We start from the raw sequence: 17,624 nt of genomic DNA on the forward strand, positions 1-17,624 counted from the left end.
TCTGTTCTGGGTTTATGTTTTCTTAGCGATCAGTGGAACTGACTATACGCATTACACACCTACAACATGGGTGGAGGCGTACATTATACCCACTAAATAAACCTTGAAGATATATTTCGAAAATACCCTCAAAATGTAGCAGACAAGTGCCTTTAAAAAAAAAAAAAAGCAACGCTTTTTTTTTAATATGCCATAAAGTTTCCCTTTTAGCTAAGAGAACCAAATAAGGTAACCTATTTCCCCTTGTTCCCCCCCTCCCCTTCCCTCCCCTCCCCTCCCCTCCCCAGCAGACGTTCTTGTTAAACCCTGGATTTGTGCTGGAAATGGCCCACCTTGATTATCATTCACATTGTAAGGAGAGTGGTCACTTTAGATAAGCTATTACCAGCAAGAGAGTGGGTTTGTGTGTGTGTGTGTGTGGGGGGGGGGGGGGGGGCGGGTGTGAGAAAACCTGGATTTGTGCTGGAAATGGCCCAACTTGATTATCATACACATTGTAAGGAGAGTGATCACTTTAGATAAGCTATTACCAGCAGGAGATTGGGGTGGGGGGAGGTATTTTTTCATGCTTTGTGTGTATAAAAAGATCTTCTACACTTTCCACAGTATGAATCCGATGAAGTGAGCTGTAGCTCACGAAAGCTTATGCTCAAATAAATTGGTTAGTCTCTAAGGTGCCACAAGTCCTCCTTTTCTTTTATCAATATCACTGTATTTCATTTTGCATTTGGTATCATAAAGGTATTCATTTGGAATGTGCTGTAACAAGATTTTTCCTTAGGGCTAAAGTATCTAAGGCTTTAACCAGTCACAGGTCAATTTTTGAAAAGCAGCCACAAACTTTCTTTATATAGCATTGTATTTTTGCTAATAGTACCTTAACATTATTAAGATTGGAAATATATTTGGGCTTTAATTTAATTTTGCGATCATTGTTATGTTGCTTTCTTCTCCAGGCTCTTTCAGATTGTATGTAGGTGACAGAAGATGTGGAGAAAGGGAAACACTATTTTAAAATTTTATGAGCAATGCTTAATGAGTAGCTTTTTTGTTTTTGTTTTTTTGGAGTGGCAGTTCCAAATGTTCACTTCTTTCAACCTTTCCTTTTTGTGCATAGTCATTTTTTAAAAATTATTGATAAATGCAAAGGAAAAAAAAGTCCCCTTCGCCGCTCCCCCCCCCCCGCAAATCCAAACAAACCCTCTTTAATTTAGGGAAAATGCTCTGTCACTATAAAAATGTGCTATATCCATATAAATTCTTTGTCATCATCTATATAAAAAGGGAGTAAATTACTTGTTTTTACAGATATTGGGACTTGTGCAATAACAGCGATTCCTTTTGAGAAGTCAAAAGTTCTTTTTACTTTGGAAGAGTTGGATGAGTTTACTTTTATAGATGAAACTGATCAGCAAGCTGTTCCAGATGTAACTCGAATCGGTCCCAGCCAAGAGAGGTGGGGCTGGATAATGTTTGAATGTGGAATTGAAAATTTAACAATAAAAGGTAAAGTTACAGTATTGCAATGCTACATGATCAATATTATTTACTATTATTGTAATTTAATGAAATGCTCTAATAGGTGTTCCAAGTTTCTAATCTTCATTTTTAATTTAATTTAAAAAGCTATTGAATGTAGGTGGTATTAAATAGTTTATATTTTATGTGAACATACATACTTTACACCAGAGGTGGGCAAACTACGGCCCGCGGGCCACATCCATCCTGCCGGACACTCCTGCCCGGCTTCTGAGCTCCTGGCCCTGGCCCTGGCGGCTTGCCCCCGGCCCGTCCCCTGCTGTTCCCCCTCTCCCACAGCCTCAGCTCACTGCGCCACTGGCGCAATGCTCTGGGTGGGGGCGGGGCTGCAAGCTCCTAGGGCAGTGCAGCTGCAGAGCCTGACCTGACCCGGGGGCTGTAGAGCCACCAGCCACCGGTGCTCCAGGCAGCACGGTAAGGGGGCAGGGAGCAGGGGGGTTGGATAGATGGTGGGGGTGGCAGAGGTGTGGGTAGGGGCCGGGGCGGTCAGAGGGCAGGGAGCAGGGGGGTTGAATGGAGGCAGGAGTCCCGGGGGAGCAGTCAGGAAGGAGAGGGGGATTGGATGAGGTGGCGGGGGAAAGTCAGGGGCAGGGGTCCCGGGGGCGGTCAGGGGACAAGGAGTGCGGGGGGGAGGTGAATGGGGCAGGGGTCCCGGGAGGGGCCGTCAGGGAACAGAAGGGGTTGGATGGGACAGGAGTCTGAGGGGGGGGGACTGTCGGGCAAGAAGCAGGGATGGGGTGGGGTGGTTAGGGGGCGGGGGCTGAGCCACAGCTGGCTGTTTGGGGAGGCACAGACTCCTCTAACTGGCCCTCCCATTTCAGAAACCCGCTGCGGCCCTCAGGCCAAAATGTTTGCCCGCCCCTGGGTTAAAATGTTAGCTTTATTTCAGCCTTAATGATATTTAAGGAGCTTTTGTCTATAACATTGAGTTTGTAAAGATAGAAATTGGTAATATAACTAGTCCCTTGGTCCATGATCCTGGAATCAGATCCACAGTAGCGGTCTGTTTGCAGGATTGGAGCCTTGTTTTCCAGAGGGAAGCTCACTCTTGTAAAAGAAATAATCTAAATGTATTCTGCATCTGAATTGTTCTCTTCAGTAGATTGTATGTTTAGTGTTTCAGTTAGATAGAGGGCATGCAAAATTGCTTTGAGGAGATATAAACTTTTCCAAAAACAGGTATTAAATTTACTTGTATCTAAATATATGTGCACAAGGATTAGTGTGCTGCAAAGTATACAAAGTATGCAATAGTATATAAAGTATGCAGCAAAGTATTTGTGAAAGTAAGAAGAGTTACAGATGTTTTACATGGGACTTGGGAGTGGAAAATTGACAAAATTCCCTATTTTTAAAAGTTTCTGAAAATAGAATAAATGGAACAAACCAAGAGTTTTGTAAACAAATTACTCTAATTTTTTTATTTAAAGGAGGAAGACAATCTGGAGCTGTTTTATATAGTACTTTTGGAGTCATGGGTAAATCTAGTGCCACAGAGAGGAGTGGATTGCTTGCATCCAACAATTCTTCAGATTCTCCAACTGGTAGTGGTTATAATACCGATGTGTCTGATGATAATCTTCCTTGTGATAGAAGTCCCTCTTCGGACATAAATGGAAATTCAGTTTCAGATGAACAGGTAGGTGCATGCCCTTTTTTAATTATTCAGGTTAGTACTTGTCTCAAGATTGACTTCTTTTTAGCAGTTGCTAATTATAGTGCAGAATTATTTTTTGCAGCAGTTTAACAACTTCTGTACTTACTTTGAATTCAAAGTATCTGCTTACATAGCTTACACAGTTAAAACTGCAGTTTTCTGAAGGATGCATCCAAATATGATCTTGGGAGATAGTGTGGGGCATGTGTGTTTTTATTCCTTTGTCTAGTTAAATGTCATATGGAATTTTATTTTTTGGCAGGCAGTACATAATAAGCTTTTCTGTTAAGCACTTGTTGCCCTCTGAAAACAATTTACCTCTTATCCTTGTACCTCTTTTTGTGTAGGATGAAGGAGTTGAATCTGATGATCTGAAAAAAGATCTTCCTCTAATGCCTCCCCCACCTGACTCCTGCAGCATGAAGCTGACAATCAAAGAAATTTGGTTTAGTTTTGCAGCTCCCACTAATATGCGCTCTCCTGCCCATATATTTTCAAGGTACACTGCCTTAGGCTTAAAAGAAATGAAAGGAGTGTGTCTGTATATTATTAAATCTGGTGTATTCTGTGTGCAGCCTCCTTAGTAATTGCTGCTGCTTCTATTATTGGATAATGACAAAACTTTGGGATTTAGATAGTTCAGACCAAATCAGTGTCACTGTACTATTCAACTGCCTGTATAGCTGTCATAATTATAAGGAAATATATCTAGTTATCTTTTTTAAAAGGGATTAAAATGAATAAATAGTGAATATGACATAGGGCAAGTGTAGAAAAGAGTAATATTTTCAGAAATACTTAAAATTCTATTTTCTAAAGGGATTTAGGCAATTAAGAGCCTAAGGACTTGACTACTCGAGGAAGCTTATATGGGATAAGCTAGGGTGTGAAGTTAAAGCACATGAACTACTCTGCATTAACACTGCCATGAGCACACTCTTACTACACACTAAGAGTGTCGTTGTGCACTGTAGCTTAATACACTTCCAAAGTGTGTTAAGTTAAAGCAAACAAAGACACTCTTAGGGTATGTCTACACTACGGAATAAGGTCGAATTTATAGAAGTCGTTTTTTTAGAAATCGGTTTTATATATTCGAGTGTGTGTGTCCCCACAGAAAATGCTCTAAGTGCATTAAGTGCATTAACTCGGCGGAGTGCTTCCACAGTACCGAGGCTAGAGTCGACTTCCGGAGCATTGCACTGTGGATAGCTATCCCACAGTTCCCGCAGTCTCCGCTGCCCATTGGAATTCTGGGTTGAGATCCCAATGCCTGATGGGGCTAAAACATTGTCGTGGGTGGTTCTGGGTACATATCGTCAGGCCCCCGTTCCCTCCCTCCCTCCGTGAAAGCAAGGGCAGACAATCGTTTCGCGCCCTTTTTCCTGAGTTACCTGTGCAGACGCCATACCACGGCAAGCATGGAGCCCGCTCAGGTAACCGTCACCGTATATCTCCTGGGTGCTGGCAGACGCGGTACGGCTTTGCTACACAGTAGCAGCAACCCATTGCCTTCTGGCAGCGGACGGTGCAGTATGACTGGTAGTCGTCCTCGTCGTGTCCGAGGTGCTCCTGGCCACGTCGGCTGGGAGTGCCTGGACAGACATGGGCGCAGGGACTAAATTTGGAGTGACTTGACCAGGTCATTCTCTTTAGTCCTGCAGTCAGTCCTATTGAACCGTCTTATGGTGAGTAGGCAGGCGATACGGATTGCTAGCAGTCGTACTGTACCATCTTCTGCTGGGCAGGCAAGAGATGAGGATGGCTAGCAGTCGTACTGTACCATCTTCTGCCAGGCAGGCAACAGATGAGGATGGCTAGCAGTCATACTGTACCATCTTCTGTCGAGCAGCCATGAGATATGGATGGCATGCAGTCCTTCTGCACCATCTGCTGCCAGCCAAAGATGTAAAAGATAGATGGAGTGGACCAAAACAAGAAATAGACCAGATTTGTTTTGTACTCATTTGCCTCCTCCCCTGTCTAGGGGACTCATTCCTCTAGGTCACACTGCAGTCACTCACAGAGAAGGTGCAGCAAGGTAAATCTAGCCATGTATCAATCAGAGGCCAGGCTAACCACCTTGTTCCAATAAGAACAATAACTTAGGTGCACCATTTCTTATTGGAACCCTCCGTGAAGTCCTGCCTGAAATACTCCTTGATGTAAAGACACCCCCTTTGTTGATTTTAGCTCCCTGAAGCCAACCCTGTAAGCCGTGTCATCAGAAGCCCCTCCCTCCATCAGAGCAATGGCAGACAATCATTCCGTGCCTTTTTTCTGTGCGGACGCCATACCAAGGCAAGCATGGAGGCCGCTCAGCTCACTTTGGCAATTAGGAGCACATTAAACACCACACGCATTATCCAGCAGTATATGCAGCACCAGAACCTGGCAAAGTGATACCGGGCGAGGAGGCAACGTCAGCGCGGTCACGTGAGTGATCAGGACATGGACACAGATTTCTCCGAAAGCATGGGCCCTGCCAATGCATGCAACATGGTGCTAATGGGGCAGGTTCATGCTGTGGAACGCCGATTCTGGGCTCGGGAAACAAGCACAGACTGGTGGGACCGCATAGTGTTGCAGGTCTGGGACGATTCCCAGTGGCTGCGAAACTTTCGCATGCATAAGGGCACTTTCATGGAACTTTGTGACTTGCTTTCCCCTGCCCTGAGGCGCATGAATACCAAGATGAGAGCAGCCCTCACAGTTGAGAAGCGAGTGGCGATAGCCCTGTGGAAGCTTGCAACGCCAGACAGCTACCGGTCAGTTGGGAATCAATTTGGAGTGGGCAAATCTACTGCGGGGGCTGCTGTGATGCAAGTAGCCCATGCAATCAAAGATCTCCTGATATCAAGGGTAGTGACCCTGGGAAATGTGCAGGTCATAGTGGATGGCTTTGCTGCAATGGGATTCCCTAACTGTGGTGGGGCTATAGACGGAACCCATATCCCTATCTTGGCACCGGAGCACCAAGCCGCCGAGTACATAAACCGCAAGGGGTACTTTTCGATAGTGCTGCAAGCTCTGGTGGATCACAAGGGACGTTTCACCAACATCAACGTGGGATGGCCGGGAAAGGTACATGACGCTCGCATCTTCAGGAACTCTGGTCTGTTTCAAAAGCTGCAGGAAGGGACTTTCTTCCCAGACCAGAAAATAACTGTTGGGGATGTTGAAATGCCTATATGTATCCTTGGGGACCCAGCCTACCCCTTAATGCCATGGCTCATGAAGCCGTACACAGGCAGCCTGGACAGTAGTCAGGAGCTGTTCAGCTACAGGCTGAGCAAGTGCAGAATGGTGGTAGAATGTGCATTTGGACGTTTAAAGGCGCGCTGGTGCAGTTTACTGACTCGCTTAGACCTCAGCGAAACTAATATTCCCACTGTTATTACTGCTTGCTGTGTGCTCCACAATATCTGTGAGAGTAAGGGGGAGACGTTTATGGTGGGGTGGGAGGTTGAGGCAAATCGCCTGGCTGCTGGTTATGTGCAGCCAGACACCAGGGCGGTTAGAAGAGCACAGGAGGGCGCGGTACGCATCAGAGAAGCTTTGAAAACCAGTTTCATGACTGGCCAGGCTACGGTGTGAAAGTTCTCTTTGTTTCTCCTTGATGAAACCCCCCGTCCCTTGGTTCACTCTACTTCCCTGTAAGCTAACCACTCACCCCTCCTCCCTTTAATCACCGCTTGCAGAGGCAATAAAGTCATTGTTGCTTCACATTCATGCATTCTTTATTTATTCATCATACAAATAGGGGGATGACTACCAAGGTAGCCCAGGAGGGGTGGTGGAGGAGGGAAGGAAAATGCCACACAGCACTTTAAAAGTTTACAACTTTAAAATTTATTGAATGACAGCCTTCTTTTTTTTGGGCAATCCTCTGTGGTGGAGTGGCTGGTTGGCCGGAGGCCCCCCCACCACGTTTTTGGGCGTCTGGGTGTGGAGGCTATGGAACTTGGGGAGGAGGGCGGTTGGTTACACAGAGGCTGCAGTGGCCGTCTGTGCTCCAGCTGCCTTTGCTGCAGCTCAGCCATACACTGGAGCATACTGGTTTGGTCCTCCAGCAGCCTCAGCATTGAATCCTGCCTCCTCTCATCACGCTGCCGCCACATTTGAGCTTCAGCCCTCTCTTCAGCCCGCCACTTACTCTCTTCAGCCCGCCACTCTCCTCCCGGTCATTTTGTGCTTTTCTGCACTCTGACATTATTTGCCTCTACGCATTCATCTGTGCTCTGTCAGTGTGGGAGGACAGCATGAGCTCGGAGAACATTTCATCGCGAGTGTGTTTTTTTTTTCTTTCTAAGCTTCACTAGCCTCTGGGAAGGAGAAGATCCTGTGATCATTGAAACACATGCAGCTGGTGGAGAAAAAAAAGGGACAGCGGTATTTAAAAAGACACATTTTATAAAATAGTGGCTACACTCTTTCAGGGTAAACCTTGCTGTTAACATTACATACATAACACATGTGCTTTCGTTACAAGGTCGCATTTTGCCTCCCCCCACCGCGTGGCTACCCCCTCAACCTTCCCCCCTCCCTGTGGCTAACAGCGGGGAACATTTCTGTTTAGCCACAGGCAAACAGCCCAGCAGGAATGGGCTCCTCTGAGTGTCCCCTGAAGAAAAGCACTCTTATTTCAACCAGGTGACCATGAATTATATCTCACTCTCCTGAGGATAACACAGAGAGATAAAGAACGGATGTTGTTTGAATGCCAGCAAACATACACTGCAATGCTTTGTTCTACAATGATTCCCGAGTACGTGTTACTGGCCTGGAGTGGTAAAGTGTCCTACCATGAAGGACGCAATAAGGCTGCCCTCCCCAGAAACCTTTTGCAAAGGCTTTAGGAGAACCACGAATGCCAGGGCAAAGTAATCCTTTCACGTGCTTGCTTTTAAACCATGTATAGTATTTTAAAAGGTACACTCACCAGAGGTCCCTTCTCCGCCTGCTGGGTCCAGGAGGCAGCCTTGGGTGGATTTGGGGGGTACTGGCTCCAGGTCCAGGGTGAGAAACAGTTCCTGGCTGTCGGGAAAACCGGTTTCTCCGCTTGCTTGCTGTGAGCTATCTACAACCTCCTCCTCCTCATCTTCTTCTTCGTCCCCAAAACCTGCTTCCGTATTGCCTCCATCTCCATTGAAGGAGTCAAACAACACGGCTGGGGTAGTGGTGGCTGAACCCCCTAAAATGGCATGCAGCTCATCATAGAAGCGGCATGTTTGGGGCTCTGACCCGGAGTGGCCGTTCGCCTCTCTGGTTTTCTGGTAGGCTTGCCTCAGCTCTTTCAGTTTCACGCGGCACTGCTTCGGGTCCCTGTTATGGCCTCTGTCCTTCATGCCCTGGGAGATTTTGACAAAGGTTTTGGCATTTCGAAAACTGGAAAGGAGTTCTGATAGCACGGATTCCTCTCCCCAAACAGCGATCGGATCCCGTACCTCCCGTTCGGTCCATGCTGGAGCTCTTTTGCGATTCTGGGACTCCATCATGGTCACCTGTGCTGATGAGCTCTGCATGGTCACCTGCAGCTTTCCACGCTGGCCAAACAGGAAATGAGATTCAAAAGTTCGCGGTTCTTTTCCTGTCTACCTGGCCAGTGCATCTGAGTTGAGAGTGCTGTCCAGAGCGGTCACAATGGAGCACTCTGGGATAGCTTCCGGAGGCCAATACCATCGAATTGTGTCCACAGTACCCCAAATTTGAGTCGGCAAGGCCGATTTAAGCGCTAATCCACTTGTGAGGGGTGGAGTAAGGAAATCGATTTTAAGAGCCCTTTAAGTCGAAATAAAGGGCTTCATCGTGTGGACGGGTGCAGGTTTACATCGATTTAATGCTGCTAAATTCGACCTAAAGTCCTAGTGTAGACAAAGTGTTAGTGTGTAAAAAGTGTGCCCACGAGGGGAGCTAGTGTGTGGAGTGGATGGCATGCACTAGCTACTGTGGGCTTTTTGCCTTTGTAGAGACAAGCCCTTGGTGTCATTGAAAGTCAGTGGGACTTGAGTTCCTAAATCAGTTTTGAAAATATTATATTAACACTGGTAAGCACTGAAAAAAACCCAAAGTTGAAGTTGCCCATAGTCTTGTGTACAAAATAGAGCAGAGGTTTTTTGAGCAGTTTAAGGGCAAATACTAATTTTATCCCGTCTTGACCTTTTATTGTAATGTGTTTTTTTTTTTTTTTTCTTTCATTCTGAGGCAGTGAAATTGTTTGGGAGAAGTGATGGCATTGTTTGAGAGAGAAGAAGAAAGTGTGTCATTTTCTTTCCCCTTCCCATCTGTCAAAACCACTTGTACACTCTGCATGACTCCCATTCATGTGACCTTTGAAAATCCAGTTACCTTATGCCAAGAAAGAGGGAGAAGAGTAATAGATCCTGTAGCATGAGTGAGAGAAGGGTATTAGTGAGTGTGTTTCTGGCATTTAGAGCCACATACTTACGTTTGCACGAGTTTTAAATGTGAATAATATTGTTCTGTATAGCTTAACATTTTCAAGCCTTTTAAGATTGTTTTGTTTCACTTTGTAACTCTACCTAGTTATGTAATATCCATCTCAAACTAATGCATAAGGAAACATTACTGATAATTATTGCTGAACTTGAATTCTGTCTTTTAATATTTAATTTTTCTTAACATAGGCAACTGAACCTACTGAGCACTGCAACTCCTGCTGTTGGTGCATGGCTTGTTCCCATTGATCAACTGAAGTCCTCATTAAACAGATTAGAAACTGAAGGAACTCTAAGGATTTGTGCTGTCATGGGCTGCATAATGACAGAGGCATTAGAGGTTGGTGACTCACTGAAAAATAAGGTCAACAGACTTAAAATAAGCACAAGCAACACACCTTCCTTTGGTGTCTGGCTTCTTTAGTGATTTACTTGTAATTGAAATCCTGTGCTTGTTGAACTGGCCACAGATTTCACCCCTTGTGATTTGGACATAGAACCTAAAGTTTCTAGCTGTTATGTCTGAGGAGAAAACCTTGGTGATGGTGAACAAAATGGACCTGATTCTTCTCTCACACTGGTGTTAATAAATAGTATCTCCAGTTGAAGTCAGTGGAGTTACACCATTGTAAAGTAATGGGAAATTAGGAGAATTAGGCCCCATACTAATTGATCTGATGTCCGCAACAGTGGCTTTGGGAATGTGTAAACTATCCAGTGAATCTTTGTGGGCTATAAACTGAAACCTCATGAAAACAATGTGAATTCTTGCACATGATTTATGTTGTGTCCAGGTAGTGTATTGATCTGTATTTGTTGGATGTAGCCAAAGATTTTTTGGATTGGGGGTGTGGGATGGAGAGGAGTGAACTACTTGCTGGAGCATGGAACTAAACATTTAAAATTGCTCTCACTCCCTTTCCCTTGTTCCCTCCTACCCATCACCCTCCATATTTTTAAAAAAAGGTAAAATCCCTTCTTGGGTGCCAAAAGCCCCATGTGACCTTTCTCAGGTGTCAAAATCTTCATTTTTTACTGGACAACTTCTCTAAAGTTTAAGTATTAGCATACAAAAATCTATGTCAAAGTAAATATTGAAAATATTGGCTTAGTATACAGCTGAAAAACATTCAAAATTTGAGATTTGACTTGAGTTCAACACCAAAATGAGTATCACAAGATATACTGTACCAATGGTATTAATTTAATATTGAATTCTGTAAAAATATTTTTAATTTACTTGATTATGCAGAAATGTCATTTTCCTGCCAAATTCAGCATAATTAACTGCTTGATGCAGAATTTAGGTTAGCTGTATTGTAGAGGACACATGATCCTGATTTTATGCAGTCAACTTTTTTTTCTTCTGTTTCACTAAATCAGTCTCATTGGTGGAAAGGTTTTTCAGGGCTTCCTTGTCTGCTATTGCAAGACCTGGCAGGTTAATGCTTGTTGCAGTTGTCTATTCTCTTACCTTAAACGTCATCACATCCTTGAAACTTGAATACAAAAATCTTATACTGCAGGAAACAATTTTTAGTATTGGGGTGGCTTTTTCTAGAATTAAACTGTTAGAAAATAATTAATTTATTTAGTTCTTAGGAGGAATTATTAATTTTTATAATCTATATCAGAAGTTCTAAAATGCAATGCGGTCTCTTGCAGTATTTTTTTTCACAGTATAGTTTTGCAAATATCCTGCTCCGTCAATGGAGATGGACATAGAAATATTTTCTATTTCTAAACAGATTTTCTTTAAATCTTCCGCAACAGTGTAGTATCTTTAGAGTTTGACCCTTACACAAAGTAAAACTATTTCCCCATGTTTATTTCTCTTCCCCCCTCCCCCATTCCTCAGATGTTCTTGTCAACTGCTGGAAATGGCCGACCTTGATTATCACTACAGAAGGTTCTCTTAACCCCCCTCCCCCCCCTCCCCGCTCTCCTGCTGGTAATAGCACACCTTATCTGATCACTCTCGTTACAGTGTGTATGGTAACACCCATTGTTTCATGTTCTCTATGTATATAAATCTCCCCACTGTATTTTTCACTGAATGCATCCGATGAAGTGAGCTGTAGCTCATGAAAGCTTATGCTCAAATAAATTTGGTTAGTCTCTACGGTGCCACAAGTACTCCTCTTATTGCGGATACAGACTAACACGGCTGCTACTCTGAAACCTCCCCATACTGTGTTCCTGAGTGGTTATCTCATCCCCTTGTTAGCTTGATGGTTTTTAAGTAAATACATTCTCCTTGTCTCTTAATGTATCTTAGAGGAACCATCAAGGTGGCAGAACCATATACCTTCGTCTGAAGTTATCCCTGCCTAGCAGACACACTTTAAGAACATAATTTCCAGTTGGTTTGTAATTTTGAATTTGTTCCCCGTACATATACCAGACAATAATGAGTGTTCAGTATACCATTAGCTTTCTATTGATATTTTATAAGACACTTTTAAGATACAGATTTTGGTATTAGTGTGTTGTGGTACACTGAACTAGTCAGACCAGCTGAAACTCACTACCAGATACCAGAGAGACAAGGTGGGTGAGATAGTGTCTTTTATTGGACTGACTTTTGTTTGTGAAAGAGACAAGCTTTCAAGCTACACAGAGCTCTTTAACAGGTATTTGTAGTTAGAAGGCTTGTCTTTTTCACCAACAAAAGTTGGTCCAATAAAAGATATTACCTCATCCATCCTGTGTTTTTAATATTCCTGGGACCAATATGGCTACAACAACATTGCAAAGAACAGTACCGGATACAAGTGAGCTCCTTGCTGTCTTACATTAGGGTGCTGTTAGGTTACACAGGTTTATAACATGCATGCATTTTTATATGTGTTCACTATAGGGAAAATATATACATGTATAAATATTTATTTCAGAATAAAAGTATGCACTTCCCTTTGAGAAGCAAATACAACAGACTGACTAAAGTGGCTCGTTTCCTACAAGAAAATCCTTCCTGTTTGCTGTGTAATATACTGCATCACTACCTTCATCAGGCAAATTATTCCATCATTGAGGATGCTACCATGGTGAGTTATCCTTTAAAGAAGTAAATAATAGTGTGTACTTAATAGTTTTACAATATTAAGATTATTACAGTTTAGCATATAAACCTAGTACAGACTGCAGGTGTCTTAGTGTAGATAACTGTATAAAAACATTCAAGTGCTTATTAATTACTATTACATAGAGCTTGAATTTTTTTAGACTGCCATTTCTACATTATAGACGAATAGTTTATAATCTGTTGTTTAGCTATTTTATTTATAAATTTAGGGAGACACCATAAATTTAACATGTGGATTTAACCCCTCCCCTCCCCCCAATAATTTATTGGCCTTCCTATGTCATGTTTCAGCTTTCTTTAAACATTTCCATTTTTAGACATGAACGCTGCAGAAATATAAACTCTTCAGAACTCTTTGAGGTCATGCTCTGCCTGATCAGAAAATGCTTTGTAACACGGATCTTTTTCAGTTCATGTTAAGATGCTATTGTGTGTGTCTGTATTTTTAGAGTGATGGCCTTCCTGCATTAGTGACTTTAAAGAAAGGTCTAGTTGCACTTGCTAGGCAGTGGATGAAATTCATTGTGGTGACACCAGCTTTCAAAGGAGTTAGCTTACACAGACCAGCTCAGCCATTGAAACCACAGACAACTGCACGCCATGAGCATGAGGATGGAGTTGGATTAGACAATGGAGGTGGCCTTCAGAGTGACACAAGTGCTGATGGAGCAGAGTTTGAGTTTGATGCAGGTATATTTGTGTTGCAGTTATGCTCTATACCAATGACTTGGGAACAAATAATACTTTTTTGACAACTTTTGTGATAAAATAGCATAATAACTGTTTATCTTTTAAGGCTATGTCTGTACTACAGATCTGACAGCGGCACAGCTATACCGCTGCAGTTTCACTGCTATAAGGTCTCCCATGTAGCCACTCTATGCTGGCAGGAGAGAGTTCTCCTACCAGCATAATTAAACCACTCCCTACGAGCAGTGGTAGCCATGTCGGTGGGAGAGCATCTACTACTGACGTAGCGCTGTCCATACCAGCCCTTTTGTTGGTCAGGGGTGTGTTTTTTTCATACCCCTGACTGACAAAAGTTTTACACAAAAATGCTAATGCAGACAAAGCCTAATGCTTTGGCATCTGACGCTAAAACTCTGTAAATCTGTGGTACTAGTTCAGTCCTCACTTCACCTCAGTGTACTTTGTTTTAACTAGAACTGGGGTTGCCACCTGTCTTGAAAAATTGACATATGATTTTCTTCCTTGCTCACTCTTATTTGATAACATAAAATACTTCAGCTTAATTAGTTGCCTTGTGCACATTTAACTTATATTATGTGCTGTCTCTGACATTGTAGACTTAGGTCATGCATTTGAATGGTTGTAGCTGTGTCGGTCTTTAATAGGTATTTTCTGTAATATAAAATTTTAAAAGCTGTCTTAGTATAGCTTCAAAACATGCTTGACAACTGCATTATACTCTTGTGTAAATGCCAGCTGGCACATGCTTGGGGTTTTGTTCTTTGTTAGATTTTGCTTAGATCAGTCTCTCTGCCATCTGTGTGCCAAAATGCAAAAGCATGGATGTGTACATGATGGTTTGGGAATAAGTGTACATAATTAATAGATTAATAGTATAACTATTTGTATACTATTTCACATGTAGTTAATTTGTACAATTTGTTACATTTTTCAGCTACAGTCAGTGAACACACAATGCTCCTAGAAGGAACAGCTACCCGTCCTCCACCGGCTGGAGTTTCTTCTGGGCCTGTAACTGGGGCTGAGATCATGAGAAAATTATCCAAGTCCCATACTCACAGTGATTCTGCTCTGAAAATAAAGGTAAGTTTATATTGTAACTTGGAAAATATGGGGAGAGAGAAGTGTTTTGTTTGCAACTGTATCTATTTTAAGTTTGATTTTGTGTCCCAAAAATAATTTTCACCTGGATTAAACACTAACCAATATAATGCATACTTTGCATTGAGCCATGTTCATCATACTGTAGAAAAAGAGTTACATTATTTAATCATTGTAGTTTTCTTTTTTTCCCCCTAGCAGTTAACTCTCGGTCCCCACTTTCAAAAACAGACAGTTAAATTGCGGATTCCAGAATGAATGGGTGCACATGAGTAATATTTAGGATAAAATATGTGGTTGTGTGCACAAATTGGAAATTTTTGGCTAAAATGTGTTATTTAGGAATATGATGTATAAAGTCTATCACTGATGATATTATTCTGCAGAACTCTATCATATTTTCTGTAAATAAATGACCTGTATATTCTTATAGAGAGTTCCTCTTTGATTTTGGGTCCATGGTGGTATTAGCTAAAAGTGACTCCTGTTCTGAGGAGAATAGTAAAAAGATTTTCTCTGTTTTCATGGTACTCTAATTGTAGCCTCAGTGCTAGTATTGTCTTCCAACGTTAACAGTAGTAAGAGTTCTCCACATGATGATTGCAACAAATCACTTTTACACTAATGGGATCTGCTTTTGTAGATGGACTCTGATTGTGGATATCCCTTTTCTGTAAATGATTTAATCTTACCTCCTACAAACTGATGGTTTATGAATATAATATATATATATATACATATAAACAAACAAAATTAAGTTTTAAAGAAAGTGGAGAATTCAAACTCCACACCCACAAATGTTCCAATTTAATCCCCATTGTCAGTCTTTTTTTTTGAGGACCCCCATAAACAGTGCGCTAGGCGGAAGGGCTCATCCTCTCATTGTCCACCAGCTAAACCTAGTTTCTGACACACTGGTTTTGGTTCACTGGTTTCCAGTTCTGTACTTTTCTTGTTTACCAGAAGTGATCTTAAATCAGTCCTTTAATTATATCAGTAATCCTTTTTGTTTGCACTAGTTTAGTCTGTCTCATTTTTGCACCTTTTCTTATCAGCATTTGTTATAAGTTATTGTGACATTTTATGAATTTTCACTTAATTTTTACAGTAGGGCTGACAATTAGGGTAAATTTGTAGGCCCCATTATTACAACACCACCATTTGTCCTCCTTCCTCTCTGCTTCGGAGTTTAATCTCATGGAACTTCAGAGTAAAGAAGGAACTGAGGGCAGTTCATCTGTGCAGCTCTATATCTCCTTGGTAAGGAGTACGAGGATATCTGGAGCACATACATGGACTGAATTGGCAGAGCTGTTGAAAATCTCTCATCACAGATTCATGAGGCGCATACACACCTGAAATGGAGCACTCATAGTGAAACACATCTTGAATAACTCTAGTACTGCACAAGGTGACTAACATCTCCTGCTGTGATTTGAGTTACTTTGAACATAGCATTTATATGAACTTTTTATCTCAAAAGCAATATACAAACCTGAATTAAAAGTTACCTTTCTGACATATGGTGAAGCTATAATATGTTATATAATTAACTTTCTGGTCTCAACCGTTACAAGATCTCACGCATTAGGTTCAGTTATAGACAAGAGGAATGTGATTTTAGGCATCATTACCTAATGATTCCATGCTTGATAAAGTGTCATTCAGTAATAGTAAAGCGTGCCTGCTTTGGGAAACTGTTTTACAAATGGTTTTTAGAGAAGTAATTCAAAGGGAAAAAGTCTTAATTTTACTTTTACTGTTTGGGTAAAGTTCTGCAGATTCTTTAAACCACCTGTTTGTGCTTCAGCACCTTAGACAGCATGAAGCTTTTTTTAATGATGCTTTTGCAACAAAAAATGATGCTTCCAGGCCTGTGTTTTTCAAGATTGACTATTAAAAACAAATATAATTGCAGTTCAGATGGGTTAAGATAATTGCAGTTTAGGTAGCAGTTTTTGCTGTGCCTTCCACAAACTTCCTTTAGTTAAATTGAACACTGGTTACCTACCCATGGTTCCAGGTGCTAAAAGTTTACATACTCTGCTTTTAAATTACAGCTTCTTACACACAAAATCATAGTACTTTTTTCATCTTTGGTATGCAGTATAACTAATAATTCTGCACAACATGCTTATGGGGTGGGGCAAGTGCAAATTGTGGAAATAGGCAAAGAGGATGTAACTTGTCTAAGACTGCCAAAAGAGTTAGTATCAGAGCCAAATTATGATTCCTGAGTTTCTGGATTTTGGTCTTGTGTTCAGGCTTAATAAAGTGTTCATAGCACTTAATAATTACTTATTTCCATTTTGTTATATGTACATAGATCACTTAGCATTTAGTGATTTGTGTTTTGTGTGTGAAAGGGTATACATCCGTATCACTCCTTGAGCTATACTAGTGGAGACACAGCCACGGATTCACCAGTGCATGTTGGCCGTTCTGGAATGCCAGTCAAGGAAAGTCCAAGAAAGGAGAGCCTACTCAGCTACCTTACTGGAAGTTTTCCTAGTTTGCATAATCTTCTTGAAGGGACTCCTCAGAGAAGTACTGCAGCAGTTAAAAGTAGTTCTTTAACAAGAACAGGTACTGTACATGCTATGTCTTTAGATTTTTTTTCAGTTTACCGTATTAAGGGCTAATATCAAAAAAGAATCCCAAAGGTGATTATTACTGTGTTAGGATATTTTTCCTTTTGACTTTCTAAAGAAGCATTAATGTTATTAAAGCAGTGCCTAGTGGTGACTGCTATATTTAACCTCCCCCCTCCATCTTTAAATTCTTACAACTTTATGAAAAAATAGAATTTTGAACTGAAATTTTGCATGTCTGCTCTTTTTCCAAGAATGGTATACTGTGTGTGTTTGTGTGTGTGTGTGTGTGTGTGTGTAAACGTACAACCACTCAAACAACAGAACTGAGAAACTTTGTATATAACTCTTCTTGAGAAAAGTGTCCAATACCAAGGTGCGTGGCCTAATCAGGGACTAGATTATAAAGCCAGAAGGGACCACTGTGATCATCAAGTCTGACCTCTTGCATAACATGGACCATAGGACTTCCCTGATACGCC

At 41.9% G+C, this 17,624-nt stretch overlaps 1 protein-coding gene across 16 annotated transcripts in view; it reads left to right on the plus strand.

Annotated features, from left to right (window-relative positions):
- Window positions 1–17,624, plus strand: part of BLTP1 (bridge-like lipid transfer protein family member 1) — a 246,531-nt gene that overhangs the window by 128,004 nt on the left and 100,903 nt on the right. For all 16 annotated transcript variants that reach the window (XM_073341054.2, XM_073341048.2, XM_073341041.2 and 13 more), the window contains 8 exons: window positions 1,309–1,506; window positions 2,970–3,178; window positions 3,544–3,695; window positions 9,844–9,994; window positions 12,549–12,701; window positions 13,189–13,429; window positions 14,385–14,533; window positions 16,918–17,137. In XM_073341054.2, coding sequence (XP_073197155.1) covers window positions 1,309–1,506; window positions 2,970–3,178; window positions 3,544–3,695; window positions 9,844–9,994; window positions 12,549–12,701; window positions 13,189–13,429; window positions 14,385–14,533; window positions 16,918–17,137 — 1,473 coding nt within the window. The remainder of the gene's footprint in view (window positions 1–1,308; window positions 1,507–2,969; window positions 3,179–3,543; window positions 3,696–9,843; window positions 9,995–12,548; window positions 12,702–13,188; window positions 13,430–14,384; window positions 14,534–16,917; window positions 17,138–17,624) is intronic.

The sequence above is a fragment of the Lepidochelys kempii genome, chromosome 4, assembly GCF_965140285.1.
Source record: "Lepidochelys kempii isolate rLepKem1 chromosome 4, rLepKem1.hap1, whole genome shotgun sequence".
Lineage (NCBI taxonomy): Eukaryota > Metazoa > Chordata > Testudines > Cheloniidae > Lepidochelys > Lepidochelys kempii.